A 17,866-nucleotide genomic window follows, 5' to 3' on the forward strand; every position below is an offset into this window, starting at 1 on the left:
TCATACGGGGAACAAGAGGTATCCTAAAATTCTTTGCTATCGATTTTGACGTGTGTGGTTCTATCTAAGATTTTTTCTAGAGTTTTTGTCCAAACGTGGAAGGCTTTCCAAGTCGGCATAGAAGTTTTATTTCAAACGGTTTACCTTTTAATATAAATAGGTAATCAATTTTCGATATAAAGGACTTGATATGACCTATGCCCTTGCTAGGTATGGAAGGTAGTAAAAGAAAAATAGTTCCTCGAGTTTTGGCGGACTCGATCCGAATTCGTCGATAGGGTGTAGTCGGTTTTATTATATGACCATTTTGTATTACAGTCATTGTAATTCGCTTGGCTTATGTACTTGTCCTCGAATTTATGTGGGTCGTCGGCAGAAATAGGATCTTTCTTTATAATTGGATACTATAACATCCTGTCAATTTAGGTATCATTACAATGTGCTAAGAAAGTAGTCTCATTACTCGTCGTCATGATCGTTAGGTATTAACAAATTTACAAATAAAACAATGGTTATTTCTGTGTAATGTTAATATATTAAATCATTTTCAAGTATAAATACGATCTATTCTACAAAGCTATTTATTTATTATTTTGTAAGTACTTGTCCATCCATAAGTACGGATAAGTATTACATAAGGTATTTAAAATTGGCCGATTATGATGATAGCCTCATTTCTGTGATCTAAATATACTTAATTTAAATAATGCAAATTACACTACTAATAAAGCGCAAATTTACATTCAATAGAAATCAATCACATGAATTACACTAAGTAGTACCTATATACGTAGGTAATTACTATTAAACATTATGTGGTATACACAGTTGATTGATATCAGCATCTCGCAAGATTATAAAGTGACAATAAGTTCGTTGCATTTGAAAATGTCACAAGAAGAATTTTGCAACATCAAACCTGATATTTTATTTTCGTTGTTCTATAACATCAACTTACTGTTTACATTAGTAGTAAAATATTTTAGTGTCTGTAGGACGTAAGTTTCCCTGACAGATACCTGGTCGAAAGCAAATTGTGTTGCGTGAAATATAGTATCTTAGTTTAGAATAAAATAGTAGATTATATACCAAGATAGTAAAGCGAAGCATTTTAGAAGCACCGTACTATATGCCAGTATCGATCGATAGTTACGTCGAGGGTGTCGCTTTACTAGCGAAGTGCTCTGCTTTTTTACAATATTATAAATAACAAATCTAATATTCGTTGATATAGGTACGTGCTCAAGATAAGCTGATTAGACGAAGATTTTAATTTTGTCTGAGATTTTCTTTTACGCATGTGCAAAAAAGAAATTTACAGACGCGATGAGTGTAATAAATCTATTTCTTTATCCTACATAGACTTTACTATTTTCGGATACTTTGGCCACAGAGTTCAAATCGATTTATAGTTAGTTAATTCTTAGCTAGCTAGATGACAAGGTGAAAACAATGTAAATTGTATTTATGCAACTAAATTATTTAAAATAGCATTTATAGAAATTAAACAACGGAATATTGCAGCTGGATTATTTTACGATGATGCCATCAATCCATTCGCCCGTCATCAAAAACATCTCAATTTTTTAACTTTTATTGTGAAGAAGTCATCTCCATACGCAATTTAACTACATAAAGCTAACATATTATCATTTTCAAAGGAATGGTTTAGCTTGACATCACATTTAAAGTTATATTGCTCTCACTGAATTTATTACCTATTTATATTATAACAGTTTAATCAGTTACAATAACTTTTATAACATTCATGACTGAAATATGTTTGTATGTAAGTTTTTACGGAAAAATAATAATCGTGATATTTAAATTAAGACAAAAATTGTTTACTATAGCGTTGCAATTATCAAAGTTGAATATTTCTGTTGAATATACATATTTTATAATTAATGTCATATCATCACCTCACTAGGGAAGTGTCCCAACCCAATGTTGTCAAACTTGCAAGTCCTCTCTGGTTTCAAATATAAAGAACAACGGGAAATGTTATTTAGATTTCATTCATAATCTCCCTAGATACAAGACATGATGTGTAATCCTTCAAATAGTACAAAATAAAAATTCCGTCGTCTAGCCTAATTTTTTAAACCGCACCTTACACTACCTTATGCAATGTTGACTAGTATCACTTTTACATTTTATACTCAAGGAATGAATTATTACGTTTACATTAAGTTCATGTATTAACACCTAAATATTTACAAATTACATAATCATATAAGTAATTACTCGTATTTTAAATAAAACCTATATAGGATTTTTAGTTAGAAAAAGATGCAGAAAATACTGGGTATTATTGACGTAGTAGTTATATTATAGTACCCCGTTCTGCTCGCTTATTCAAATCGCACCAGACGGTTGCTATCAGAGACATAATAAAATGCGTTCCTCATATAAAAAAACTATTACTAGTAACTACTTGGTTTGATCTAAGTGATTTCATTTGTATCTCTTAGAGTAGTAGGTACCTAAAAATATTTTACCGGTGCTCACAGTATTAACAATTGGTGTCCAGAACGGCGTACCATAAACTTGGGTAGTAGGTACGAGCACCTGTATTAGACGTGGGCCCGGATTCTCACGCAATTGAAGTACATTACATATAGATTACTCAAATATTTTTCGATGTTTGAAAATTCGATGTACGTGTACTTTTTGACGGCGATTTTTGTAAATGCAGAAAAAGCGTTAGACATTCAGAAAAAATTGGAGGAAACTGATGAAGCGAACTTCGATTGCTTAACAATAGGGCCCCTGAAGTGTTCGTTTCAGTCCTCGACCTTAGCAGAGTCATATTGTCAGTATAGTTCATTGAAAACCATCGGGTGCGGGTGCGGCGTGTTAATCCTCATATCTTCAATCGGTTGGAGGCCATCATTCATCAGCATAGGGCTGGGCCCCACGTTAGGCGCCCCGGCAGCCACGGAGCCGGGCAAAAGGGCGCCGTTCCCGGGATGACCAGGGTTGCCATTGGACTCTTGCCGCATGATGTTCCGTCGCCATTTCGCCCGGGCATTTTGAAACCAGACCTTTAATAGAAATAAAATTTGTTGATTCGTCTATACCAGACCAGAAATATTGCGTATTAATTCAAGCAATCAAGGCGAAATGACATATTTCTTCATTTTACAAGAAAGTAATTGTTACAAAAACAATACAATCCACCCAACCTCTCACATAGGTACATTCATTTTCACAACGCTGCAATCATTCAACAAAATACATATAAAATACTAATAAGATGTTGTCATCAAATTAAAAATAACGAGTATATCTGTTATATATATACAATTATGTATTTTAACAAAAAATATGCACAAAAAAAAACATCAACATTGAAAGAACCAAGTAAGATCTGCAGCATCTCGAAGACATGCACATCTACAACTACCGGCGACTGAGGGATGGTCTAATCTCAAGCACTGAGATTAGATGACCATCCCTCTGTCGCAGAACTTAGATAATTTTCAGTTTCGACCGACACTTAGAGAAGCTTTCGCTTGGCAGTTGGATCAAGAGAAGAAGGCGGTACTTTTGAACACGATCCGAATTGTCAGGAGATTCCTCTCGCTTTTGAACCCTGACTGCTGGAGTCTTGCCTTCCCCACTAGAGAACCGTTTTTTATATTTTCAACTATTTTTGCTAACCTTCGTAAATGTTCGTAGACTCTGAGTTGCTTTGTGATGAAATGTCATACTTCTATGTTCTCTTTACTATATCTATATCACATAACGTTCATTCGTTCGTTCAACGTTATTTTCCAGCTGACGATGAGCGCCTTGGCTCGTTACCATGGCACCATGCTGAGCTGGTCGCCATTTCGGCAGCATGACATATTGTATTCGATATTCTTTGTGTTGTACTCCGTTTTGATTTTATGTGTTTGCCGAATGATTTCTTTCTTTCTTTAATTTTTCGCGTAAGGTTATAAGGTTACCTTTGCGTAAGGTGATCTGGAAATGAGCAGTTTAGAGTAATGTATAGGACAACAACATTACCTGTAAGACCCTTTTGGACAGTCCGGTTTTATGTGCCAATTGTTTCAAGTCCTTCGCGTCGGGGTTTTGGTTTATTGCGAAGTAGGACTTCATGGTGCGCAGTTGGTGGTGCTTGAAGCTGGTGCGCATGCGCTTGGTGCGCTGAGTGTGACTGGAGACGCTGCCTGGAGAGGCTACCGAAGAGTCGTATGCAAGGGACTCCATGGAGGATGACAGATCTCCGCGATGTAGTATCTCTGTAATAGGATCGTCGGGTTAAGATTAATAATTTATTTATTTCCGACCTTCTTCATAGTCGTATTCCTCGTGGCTGAGGTTCGTGGTTATTACGTGGAATGAAACACACGCAACAACTTTCTTGGCATTATTAATGGAGTGGTAAGAATCAACCTCACGATGTTTACCTTCACCGGAAGCAAGTGGTGGACGATGAAAACTAGTATACATGAGTCAGATTGGTATACAAACTCATGTGGCACGAGTAGGATTCGAACCTGGGACCTTTTAATCCACAGGCGGGCGTCCTAACCATTTTACACCACCACCGCTTCATTTATATGTTTTACCGACCTATACAAGTATTATTGGCCAAGATGGTGGCGAAACGAAAGTGTTTTTTCATGGCGATGATATTAAATTCGTGTTAAAGGCCCGTGCACACCGAGGTATATAGCATGGTGTACCTATGCAATGCAGTATTAGTAGGAGTAAGTATTGATAGATCAGAAGGACGTAAAAACAGCTTTTTTAAAGAACTTAAAGAAGACCGATTATGTGATTTACCTAGAGGGATTTATAGTAAAGGATATAGAAAACTTTGTATCGTTTACACAAATACTTGTTGCTCATACAAGTCCCGAGGGCATGCAACTCAAAACTTCATTCTAAATTTACAAGTTGAATTTCAAGATGTCAGAAGGAACCGTGCGTCTAGGTCCCAGAAGGGTATTATCGTTTTAGCTATTTATTTACGTAGATATCCTTATATTTTGGAATAATAAAGGAGATACTAAAAGTAGTGCAAGCTTTGAAACGAAAGGTGACGCAGCGGCGTATGTGAATCGCATTATGGGAAGTAAGAATATTACATTCCATATCGAAGAAATAATGCAACAAATAAGTATGAAAATTTATAACAGATTTTCGCTCGGGTAAAAACAAAACCTCCCTCAGGAATCACACGGTGAAAACCGTTTGAAAAATCCTTGAAGTGGTTTTTGAGTTTATCGCGAACAGACAAACATACGTGGAGGACTTTGTTTTGTCTTATAATAAAGGGCAAGGAAACTGGATAACTATTTTACATTTAAAACAGGCAGAAATCGTTTGTAATAATACGGTTAGCAACAACATAATTTAAAGTACATGCTTAAATGAAATTAATGTAATAACGAAATAATTTCCGCTGCATAATTAACACTTAAATAACAAACAATCAACTAAACGCCTAGAAATGTTACATCGCAGCGGGGTAACCTGTTGCTAGATATACGTGAATGCCGGAAACTTGGTCCAGAGAATTTGAGGAATCATTATGGAAACTGCTCGTTCTATTTTATTGAGATTTGTATGTAATAAGTATCTAAATTAAGATATTTTGTCGTTATTCTGATGATTAGCATACCTTTTTGATGCATTGTTGTAAATCTGTATGTATTTTTATAAATAAATGAACCTATTAGACTGACGAACATTGCATCTCCTGGCTTATATGATGAAGTGGAACTAAAGTTTATTACTGGCACGGTAAATAATGATTTGAAAAGAGGTTAAATTCTACTAATATTGTTCTATGTTTTTGGTTTGTATTCTTACTTGTCATGGTCGCGATGTAAATATGTATTATTTTATAATCAAAATAAAACAATTATTGGTGTCTTTATTACATTACACGTTCCACACATTTAGTTTACAAGACTAAAAGCCCATCCCGGCTTCGTTCGGGTAAAACCCTAATATACACCTGAACCGATTTCGTACGCGTAGATAGGTGAACCATATTTAATATATAATAAGAACAATGTATTCGCAGCAATTCGTTTTAGTATTTGAGTGCTAGACATTGACGTAATAAAATAGTTTCTTTATAAAAATATCAATGAGGCTGTGTATGTAAGTAGGTACTAACAGTCTTGCTCCGGAATCAAATTCAAATTCAAAATCATTTATTCAGAAATTAGACCTTCACAGGCACTTTTTCTCGTCAATCTTTAAATTTATAGTTATTTCTCACAAGCTAGAAACTACTGGCATTTCGGAACGACCACTGCTGAGAAGAAATGCCGAAAGAAACTCATTTGAACAGTGTTGGTCCCTATCATGCCAGATCGGCTTACCATTATTGTTTCTTACAAAAAAAATTTTTTTTCTTTTCTTTCTAATAATATATAAAAGTATAAAAGTATCAGATTATCTATTGGTGAAAACCGTACAAAAATCCGTCCGGTAGTTTTTCACCTGTATACCGACAGACGCGACAGGGGTACGTATTTGTAATTTGTGTATAACAGCATTGAATCATACTATGTTTCCCTTTTATCTTGGTCCTACATCTTATATATAAATAAAAATATTGTTCTAGTACGCTTATAAGAAATTGTCGTTATTTTTGCATCATTAAAAATATGAAACTCAGTGAATTGGATCCAGCGTCCGGATCTCAACTTCCTCTATTAGTGTAAATCGTAATCTTGTGGTTAGACACAGCCTCTGTCTGTACCAACTATCTACGTTAACACGACTTCGTTGGCTTACAGTAGCAAGAGAAAGCGATTTATGTTATAAAGTTGCAATTATATACATTTATAATACATTATATAATACATTATACAGTAATCAAATCGCCAATTGGCGCCAGAGCCGATTAACTACTGGGTAAAAATTATCAATTTACATATTTATAGGTATTTATTAAACGGTGATTAAATGTCACTTTAATTCGTCAGTTTTGTTAAGTACGCGATTTAATATTTTTTATTCCGATCAAAAGTCTGTTAGGAATGCTTTCGACTCTAAAATTGAAAATATATCATTGTCATAGTAGACACGATATATTTTTTTGTTATTGGTACACAAGAGAAAATTGTCTGATTTGACCACGTAAAAGACTGTAGTATAGATCAAACTTGTTATCTGCTGGACAAATAAAGAAGTTTATGACATGGAGACAGACATGTTATCCAGATATATAGTTCTATTTTTGCCAATTAACAAGGATATTGCTATATAGCAAGGATATTGCTATATTGCTATATAGTGCCATGATTGAATGGCTTTATGTCCAGCATTTGGGCATATTTTTTTGTAATAAAGTTTAAAAACATTCAAACCGTTCGTTGCGATTTAATCGCTACGCTAACGGAGTCAACAAGACTATGTCTTGTTTATTTCTTATACAAATTTGTTACATTGTAAAAACTGGGATGCGGTCGTCTTGGTAACGGTGGGTGGGTTTAAGTCTACGGAAGTACAGTCAACAGCACATCAAACTATCCAAAATCTTTGCGTATTCGTCCGTATTACCGCCGTATAGCCTTGACATGGGACGCAAATTAAACATAAAGCACATAATTGACAGAATGGCTGCCAAAAAATAATGTAGGGACCAAAAAAAGATCTTTTTTTATACGTCCATATGGCAGGAACATATGTAATAATTTTTGATATATATTGACCATATAAATTGACTTGAGTTGTCTCAAACTGTTCGAAACATGCGTGGTAGGCTGCCTTCGTTAATTTAAAAATCTAGACTATCATGAAATATCTTTTTGAGTTAGCTACATGTGTGTAACGAGTCTTCCAATTGAACATCTTGTCCTAATCGTCCATGGCTTGCTAATGTTATGTTGAAACGACGCCGTCCAAGAAGGATTGCGCTCCTGCTTTTTAAGTTTTAATTATTTTAATATCAGTGACTATTAATCATAAAAGTACTACTTACCTATTAATTTTGTTATCAAATTATTAAAATATCTCCATTGCAATCACCTTCACCCACCAGATTACCAGACCTACGACCATCTATGGTATAAGCATTAGATATCTCAAGACAATAATCACTGCGAGGACTGGCGAGGACAGTGGTATAGGTAAATTAAATTTATATTTGGAGAAATCTCACAAATTGTTTTCGCAACAAAGTAAGTTCGAAGTTAGAGTTCTTGCGTTATGGTATACTAACTCAATGATACTATATTTGAATATATAGTATCATTGAGTTAGTATTTATTTAGACAAACATTCATATGGAGAGAATAGTTCTCTAGTTAAAATAGATATTTTATTGAAACAGGTTTCAAGCGGTAAGTTGCATGGCAGTTGTTTATATTTTCTTTCCGACTTGTCACTTTGGAATAAAACTATCATATATCTATATTTAAATCTCTTTTACTCATAATTCCAACACTAGAACTACAATCTGCTAAAAGGATATTGTACTGCTACTGCCATTAGGTGGACTGCATGGCCTTTTGACAACTTATTAGTATTAAAAAATTGTGCACATTGTATTATACAAAATAATACAGATATTGAAGAGTAACTTATACAACGACGAACTTAACCCATATATGGTTTCTCCTCATAACCGGCAAACGAAAGAGAAAAAAAAGTAGCGACAGTTTATTGCCAGTAGTTTGTAGCTTGTGAGAAATAACTATAAATATTGACGAGAAAAAGTGCCTGTGAAGGTCTAATTTCTGAATAAATGATTTGAATTTCAATTTATTTCTCTTGTTGATCATTGTTTGCCATATACCTACATCGCTCTCGTTTGTAGATCTAAGGGTAATGTTGCTATTATCAAACCCCACTTACTTGGATGTCAAAACAAATAAATGTGAAGATAATTATATAGATACAGAGATATCGAATGATGGACTGCCGCCGCGCTGGTTCCATAAAAAAAAACCACACATTAATAATTTTCTCGCCTGATTCTTACTGGGTGTCCATTGCACCCTAATTATTAAAATTAATAATGAAGTAGGTTCGATGTTGTGAATGATTTAAATGTGGGGGACCGACCGTTGTGTTAATTATTTTTTATTGCATTTTTGTGGGTCACTCGAAAAAACTACACCGAACGTCAAATTAAAATAAATGGAATCGTGTTATGCTCTGAAGCTTTTATATACCAACTAGCCGCGCCCGTGAGCACCTGACGCTTCCCTCCCATGGCAATATCTCTTCAATGTGTCCGAATACTATATTTCATCAGAAACCGTCCAACAGATTTTGTTTGGAAGTAACAAACACCTCCTCCTACAGGTTTTGACCTTGTTATTCTGACACCATCTTTTACCAGCATTTAGGATTTAGGATTACAAGCACCTCATTATGGTGATTGGGAACTAAATTATGTAAAAAAGTCACGTTGTGTAACTTTACTTTTTTATTCAACTTAGGATGATATACATCACTTGTTGATGTCAAAAATTTATTTGTAACTAAGTCTCTGCCACCGACTTCCAAAGCACCTTACGACTGACGTCAACCCTTTTTGGGAACTGTTATTGCATTCAGTTGTCAAGCCCTATTATCATACAGTCGTCACGTACAACATGCACGGGAGGATATGGGATAATGATATATTACCTATAGGGCGGGAACTACACGCCTCATATTTGGTACCCATACCAAATAACATTCCAATTCTCGTAATATTCTTAGCTGCCTGAGACACTGAGGCTGCATGAGGCTCTGTGAAACTGAACTATTTTATTGTCCCATCTATCTTCCCAACTCAGCTTAAAAAAGGTGGTAGGTAGGTGCAATCGACGGTCACATTAAACAAACTTTAAATTTTCGTCAAAGCCTTGACGAGTTATTGTCAGGGGTTTTATACGCATCCAATAAAACTGACATTTCCGAGTTTTATTTTTATAGGCAGAATTAACATGTTACCGACTTCACATTAAAAAAAGCCAGCTATAAAGCATGAGGCTGTAAATGCTTCGATATAACGACCGGTTATAAAAAAAAAATCAACTATGCGAGAACAGTGACGTGCGTCTGAGAAATTCTCCGTTCCCGGGAATCCCTTGCAAAATTTCTGGTAAATTCTTGAAATAATTTTTCTTGATATTGTGAAAATTGTAAGAGTTTTTGGTATCACAAAATAGCTCAGCTATTGTAGGTAATAGAAAAATCGCAATATTTCAGACAAATTTCCTGCAGTTTCCCATGCTTTGTCGATTACGTTACAATCCAGTAGGTAGGTGTTCTAAAAGTAAATGATAATAAAAATGAATGATGGGCGCGATAAATGAATTGCCAAAGGAGCATTAACTTTAGGATATTAGATAGGTTAGGTTTCTAAAAAAGATGGTGTTGCAAGGCTGTGCGTTATGTTGTTTACTTCTGGTTATGATGAAATAAATATAGTTGAAGCTAGGTTGAAGGAATACTTCAGATACTTAAAACAGGAATTTTAAGATGAACTACCTGCTTTGATATGTAGGTGTGTTGGTGGTTTAGTGCATAAAACGGTTAAATCTATGGTCCAACGGTTCCAGTTTCGAATTCTACTTGTGCCAAAAATATAGTAGCAGCAGTGAAATAAGTAGTTTTAGTTGACCAATACTTGTTTCCGATGAAGAAAAATATCGAAAGGAAAGCACTTTAGTTGATGATTTATCAATAGTGTTAGAATCTAACACATTGTCACTATTGATAACAAAACCAGACTTAGCCAGGTATTATTTAAAAATCCAAATAAAACGGCAGCAATTTCATAACAATCGGAGTTTATTTCACTTTCACAATCTGTTCGAGAATGAATCAAAAATTACATCAACGCTCGCTTTTATGCTTGCGACGGTGGTGGGGCAACAATATTACCGGTATTTTATCATATTTTGAATTCAAACATCTTTCAATTAAATCAAGTTTGTAAATACATATTTTATGGTATAAAAATAAAGGTATATTACATCATTTAATTTAAAAAACTATTTTATAGAAAATTAAAACGAAAACAATTGAGTGATTGTCACTATCAAATCAAATTCAAAAACACCTAATATCTTAAAATGTAAATATTTAAATTAAACAGTTTATTTGTAAATCATGTTTAGTATTTTAGGATACTTCTATATAACAATAATCAAAATATAAATTACTACAATCAACTTGACAACCGTTAATGTTTGAACATTAAATGGTTGTCAAAAGCAAGTGTAAACAAATCACTATAGTGACAATGTGTTAGATTCTAACAGTTCGGCCTTCCTGAAACATAAAGTTTGTCCTCAAACTACAAATCAGAGCCCAAAGAAAAAGTGAAACAAAAAAAAAAAAAAAAGGCTGTATAAATAGTTAAACACAATATTTTAAATCAGGCAACTATACACAACTTTTAATAAATTATTCATAGAAAATCATTAATTAAACTCGTAATATAATCAACAATAATAACCTGGCACTTCTTCAGGTATTTTTAATAAATTGCCTGGCATTTCTTCAGGCTTTAATGGCTTATTTTGTACCTGGCACACTCATCAGGTATTAACCAATTCATTAAATTTAGATATACTGTTATTAATGATTAATATCACCTGGAACTCTCATCAGATGACCTCGGAGCACTCATCGAGTTCATTAATATCAATATACCTAAACACTTCAGTAACCACTAATTTAACACTTATGTCTGGGACTTCTTCAGACTCAATATAAATTATACACTTATGTCTGGGACTTCTTCAGACTCAATATAAATTATGAACAATTAGGCGAAATCACTTTATTCACTATCAGAACTATTAATATTGTTAATATGAACATTGATCCAAGGTTGAATTTGATCAACCGCCCATACATTGCAATAGTTTCTTTTACTTATTCCAGATCCTTCTATACTCGAAACCTCATATCTATCATTATCAAGTATTTTACTTATTTTATAAGGGCCCGAAAATATTGGTAACAGTTTTTTACTTGATCCATCATTTGAATTTATTTGTTTTCTAATTTTGACTAAATCTCCTACAGAATATGAATTAGGGACTTTCCGTTTTTTGTCAAATCGCGTCTTTTGTTTTAGTTGATCGTCAGATATATGTGCCGACACTTCTGACCTTACAGTATTTATATCTTTGGAATTAACTCTAGTTTCTGGAAATATATCACTAAAAACATTTTCACTGCTACTTGTTAATGATCTCCCAAACAGAGCTTCAGAAGGGGTTTTACCTATTCCTTTATTCAAAGTATTGTTTAAACCCCATTGTATTTTTCCTAATTCTTGGTCCCATTTCGATTCACCTAATTTATCAGTATATGAAGATAGAGCATTTAATACAGTACGATTATATCGTTCCACCTGTCCGTTAGCTCTAGGTGAAGCTACTGCGTTTAAAATATGTTTTACATGTGATGATCTACAAAAATTCTCAAACTCTTTGGCTGTGAAGCTTGAACCTCTGTCAGAGATTAATCTTTCAGGAAACCCGAACGTGGAAAATATCTCCGTAAGTGCTTTTATCGTAAGGTTTGATTTTAAATTACGTAGTGGTTTAATTATGCAAAATTTTGTGAATCCATCAACTACTAATAGTAAATACATGTTCCCACGACTACTTTTAACGAAGGGTCCTAAGTGATCTACATGAACTGTGTTAAACGGAATGTTAGTTTTTGGTATAGGGTGCAAAAAGCCTTCTTTTTTTGTTGCCGTATCCTTACCATAAGCACAGTGTACGCAAGACTTGACATATTTAACGATAAACTTTTTCATTTTAGGGAACCAAAAATCCTTTTTTATTTTAGTTAAAGTTTTCTCTACAGAGAAATGTCCGATGTCATCATGATTTTGACGACATATCTGCCATCTAGCGCCTTTAGGTACTACCCACTTTAACTCGTCATTTTCTGCCTTTCGAAATAGTTTATTATCTTTAATTATAAAATTTTGCTTAATATCTACAATTTCAGAATACTTTGGATCCTCTAAAACTTCCCGAATGTGACACAACTTGGGATCAGTTAATTGTAAACTTAAAAGCCAATCTTCTTGTGTAATATTCATAACCCTAGTAGTTTCTAAATCAGTTTGAGAGGAATTAGCTGGTATTGGATTTCGACTAAGAGCGTCTACGTGCGTCATGTTAGTATTAGGTCGGTATATTATGTTACAATCGTATTCTTGTAAAATTAACCACCATCTAGCAATTCTAGGTAAAATATCTCTTTTTGTAAATGTAGCCCTTAACGCGTTACAGTCTGTTATTATTGTAAAAGTAGTACCTAATAAATAGACTCTAAATCTATTAAGGGATGTCACTACAGCCAAAGTTTCCAAATCGTATGCATGAAATTTTTGCTCGTCAATTGTTGTTTTTCGACTGAAATAAGCTACGGGTTTTAAAGGAGCACTATCTGATTCCTTTTGAAGCAATATGCCAGCTATTCCTATTTTACTAGCGTCTGTGTGAAGTTCAGTTATATAGTTTGGGTTATACAGAGCTAAAACTGGACGCTGTACAAGTTTTTCTTTAAGAGTATTAAATGCACTGATTTGTTCGTCACTCCATTTCCACGGATGATCTTTTTTTGTTAGGTCAGTTAATGGTCGTGCAATCAAAGCAAAGTTCTGAATAAATTTACGAAAGTAGCTTGCCAAACCAATAAACTGTCTTACTTCATGAACGTTTTTGGGTGATGGAAAATTTTGGACAGCCTCAATTTTAGCTTTACCGGGTTTAATACCTTCAGAACTAATATCATAGCCGAGATAATCAATATTTTCTTGAAAGAAACTACATTTTTTAAGATTGAGAGTCAAGTTAGCTTTATCGAGCGTTTCTATTGTATTTTCCAATTTCTCAAGGCCTTCATCAAAATTTTTTGAGGTAATAAGGAGGTCATCCATATATGCTAAGGCTGGTTTAGCAAAACCTCCGGGGTTTCCTGAACAAAGAGATAATGCCTTAGATATTGTCCTCTGAAAAACTGCAGGAGCATTGACAAGGCCAAACGGCATGCGTTTGAATTGATATAATCCGTCGGGAGTTATAAATGCAGTTAGGTGACGAGAGTCTTGTTTTAAAGGTATCTGGTAATAACCACTAGTTAAATCTAAACTTGTGAAGTATTTGCTACCACTTAACTGATCTAGCTGGTCTTCAATTCGCGGTAAAGGAAAATGTTCTTTAATTGTTTTACTATTTAAAGCACGATAGTCAATACAAAGGCGTTGACCACCAGTTTTCTTTGATACTAGTAAGATTGGGCTAGCATATGATGAAGTAGATTCTTCAACTATGTCGTTTTGAATCAATTCGCTAACCATATTTTTAACTGTTTCGCGTTCTTTGTAACTTAACCTATAAGGTCGGTATACCACCGGTGTTTTGTCAGATAATTGAATTTCCATTTCAGTAATATCAGTACAACCTAATTCGGCCAGATTTTGCGCAAAAGTTTTACGATGCTTATCAATTAAATCATAAATTTTATTTATTTCATGAGTCTGAAGATTAGGATTTAATTTAATTTCACTCTTTTCGATAATTTCATATGATTGAATATTGTAACAATGTGTTTCATCCTGATTAGCTGTAGTTTCAATGGTATCAATAATATTGGCTCGAGATATCAATGTGTCCTTTTGAATTTTAATATTTTCACAAGGAGTGGTTACAAAGAGACATGTTTTCCCATCAACAATTTTAAAGACACCTTCTTGAACCCAGTATTCATATTTTAAACAATTTCTGTAACCACTTGGAACAAAAATATCGCAATTACTTATATCGTTTGTATAACAGACTATTTTGGAGTCTTTATGTAAAACAGTGTCTTGAACAACGTATAACTTAATTATATTTGATTGCTCGTGTTCGATTTCAGGTAATTCTGTTGGCATGTTACGATTTAAAATATGTAGGGCATCATTTGTTTTAACGACTAAAATATTAGGGAGTTCTGTAAAATTCTGTCCGATAAGAATTGGTACATGTAACTGATCAGATATGACAACATAAGCAGTAATTAGAGCCTGTGTATCGTCAAGCATCAAAGTAAACTGTGTTTTACCTATTGGAACAATACGCGATTCACCTACCCCTTTTATAACAGCAATGTTATCTTTATCAATTTTAAGGTTAAATTTACGTACTAAGTCAATGGTAATTAAAGAACAGTCGCTCCCGAAATCGATAAAAGATAATATAGGTTCAAGAAAGTCGTCGATTCTCACCATTTTATAAAATTTAGATTTTAAGTTAGTATTAGTAGTTTCAGCGATCATTACTCTTTTGTCAGAAACTGGTTTTGGAGCACTACCTTTATTAGCCTGGCTAGACTGATTATTTTTATTTACATAACAGTCCTCCGATTTATGACCAATTTTATGGCAAGTATCACATTTATTCACTGGTAAGGTACATTGGGAGATTTTGTGTCCAAATTGTTTGCAGTTGTAACACAAATTACTCCTACATTGTTTAAAGTGGTGACCTGGTTTTTTACAAGTAGTACATACGAGATCATTTTGTTGCAACTGTTTATTCCTAGAAAATTTTGAGTTAACTATGGGATTGTCTCGACACATATCTTTTAAATAACCTAATAAATCTTCAGGATTAGCAAAACGAGCAGAAGACGCACTAGCCCTAATGGTTCTATCATCAATTCCGTGTATTATACAATCAACTGCTTTTTTATGTTTTATATCACAAGCATTAATGAGAACCATTTTTTCATAATAATAATCATCTAGTGATTCACCGGGTTTGTAACGTCTAGCTAACATTTCAGACAAAAGAACCCCGTAATTACTCTCTGATGGAAAGGCACGTTTGAGGCATTCCTGCCATTCTGTCCAAGAACGATTAATGGAAAGCAACCCCTCATACCATTTTTTGGCATGACCGACTAACCGTGGCAAAGCAAAATGAGATGTCTGTTGTTCAGACCAACCATATATTTGGGCACATTCATTAACCTTACTAATCCAATTTTCTATCCTATGGTTTTTAACTGAGGGATCAAATTCAGGGACCATGTTCTTATCAAAATGTAGTTTATGGAATGAATCGTGCTTAGCAAAACTGTTCATAAACTGCATAAACTGTTTAAAAGGGTTATTTTCTTCAGAATTAACAAATCTTGACATACCGGAGTGGCTCGAGGTGCGATGTTGGTCCCCTGTGCTGCGGCTGTGGTGTAGCTCTGGTTCACGGCTGCGGCTGTCACGTGGAGCAGGACTGGGACTTCGGCGTGACCCGAAGCTGTAGCTGCGTCGCGTTTCTGGCTCGTTGACAGGGAGTTGAGATGCCCTTGATGGACTGCGACTACGGAGCTGGTCTCGTCGATGCGTTGTTATGTACTGGTCTTCTTTTCGTTCTCCAATATACCTGAGGTATTGTAAAGGAGATGAGCAATGGCGTGAACGAGAACGCATAGTAGTGTTACCAGTCTGCGACCGATTAAGTAGCAATATGGGGCTTCTACTCCTTGTAGCACGACTAGGCCTGCCTCGACTACAGCGACTGCGGCTTCTAGTGGTTCGACCATGCTGATTAAGGGCACGCGCACTTCTTTCGCGGCTGCGGGAAGCGCGATCTGTCTGCCGATGAGCATTAGGTGATGGAGTGGCCACTCGTCGTTCACCGTTCATGTTTACTTCTGCGGCAACTTCTGGAAAGTAAAATATAAACCGAGCAGTTTTTCTTCACTAAAGAAAACACTAAAATCAAAATCAATCCAAGGGTTTTTTGGCAATCCCACTCAGCGATATCATGTGTTACATGTTGCATACACGGTATTATGGGGCAGACAGAGCTAAGAGCTGGACGGAGAATTAAAAAAAAAAAAAAATCAAAATCAAAAGTTTATTCAGAAACTAGGTCTTCACAGACACTTACATAATTATATTGAACAAAGCTACAGACTACTAGCATTTCGGAACGACCACTGCTGAGAAGAAACTAGTTACGCTTATGGACAAGAATAATTATGAAACAAAAACTTTTAATATATATTTTTTTTAATGTGCATTATATCATTACAATTCTTATATTCACTCGGAATATTTCTTTTTATAAATCTAATTATTTAACTAAAAAAAAAAAATCCATAAAAAAAATACTCACATGTGGGCAATGATATCCTCCACTTCTGATTGATAACAAAACCAGACTTAGCCAGGTATTATTTAAAAATCCAAATAAAACGGCAGCAATTTCATAACAATCGGAGTTTATTTCACTTTCACAATCTGTTCGAGAATGAATCAAAAATTACATCAACGCTCGCTTTTATGCTTGCGACGGTGGTGGGGCAACAATATTACCGGTATTTTATCATATTTTGAATTCAAACATCTTTCAATTAAATCAAGTTTGTAAATACATATTTTATGGTATAAAAATAAAGGTACATTACATCATTTAATTTAAAAAACTATTTTATAGAAAATTAAAACGAAAACAATTGAGTGATTGTCACTATCAAATCAAATTCAAAAACACCTAATATCTTAAAATGTAAATATTTAAATTAAACAGTTTATTTGTAAATCATGTTTAGTATTTTAGGATACTTCTATATAACAATAATCAAAATATAAATTACTACAATCAACTTGACAACCGTTAATGTTTGAACATTAAATGGTTGTCAAAAGCAAGTGTAAACAAATCACTATAGTGACAATGTGTTAGATTCTAACACTATAGTGATTTGTTTACACTTGCTTTTGACAACCATTTAATGTTCAAACATTAACGGTTGTCAAGTTGATTGTAGTAATTTATATTTTGATTATTGTTATATAGAAGTATCCTAAAATACTAAACATGATTTACAAATAAACTGTTTAATTTAAATATTTACATTTTAA

The 17,866-nt window shown here is 34.2% G+C and overlaps 1 protein-coding gene across 2 annotated transcripts in view; it reads right to left on the reverse strand.

Annotated features, from left to right (window-relative positions):
• Positions 1–515: 515 nt before the first annotated feature.
• LOC128683074 (LIM/homeobox protein Lhx9-like) overlaps positions 516–17,866 on the reverse strand; it is a 48,616-nt gene continuing 31,265 nt past the window's right edge. For both annotated transcript variants that reach the window (XM_053768294.1, XM_053768293.1), the window contains exons 6-7: positions 4,018–4,253; positions 516–3,047 (exon numbers count right to left, since the gene is read on the reverse strand). In XM_053768294.1, the coding sequence (XP_053624269.1) occupies positions 2,817–3,047; positions 4,018–4,253 (467 nt within the window). In that variant the 3' untranslated portion in view covers positions 516–2,816. The remainder of the gene's footprint in view (positions 3,048–4,017; positions 4,254–17,866) is intronic.

This window comes from Plodia interpunctella, chromosome Z (assembly GCF_027563975.2).
Source record: "Plodia interpunctella isolate USDA-ARS_2022_Savannah chromosome Z, ilPloInte3.2, whole genome shotgun sequence".
Taxonomy (NCBI): Eukaryota; Metazoa; Arthropoda; class Insecta; order Lepidoptera; family Pyralidae; genus Plodia; species Plodia interpunctella.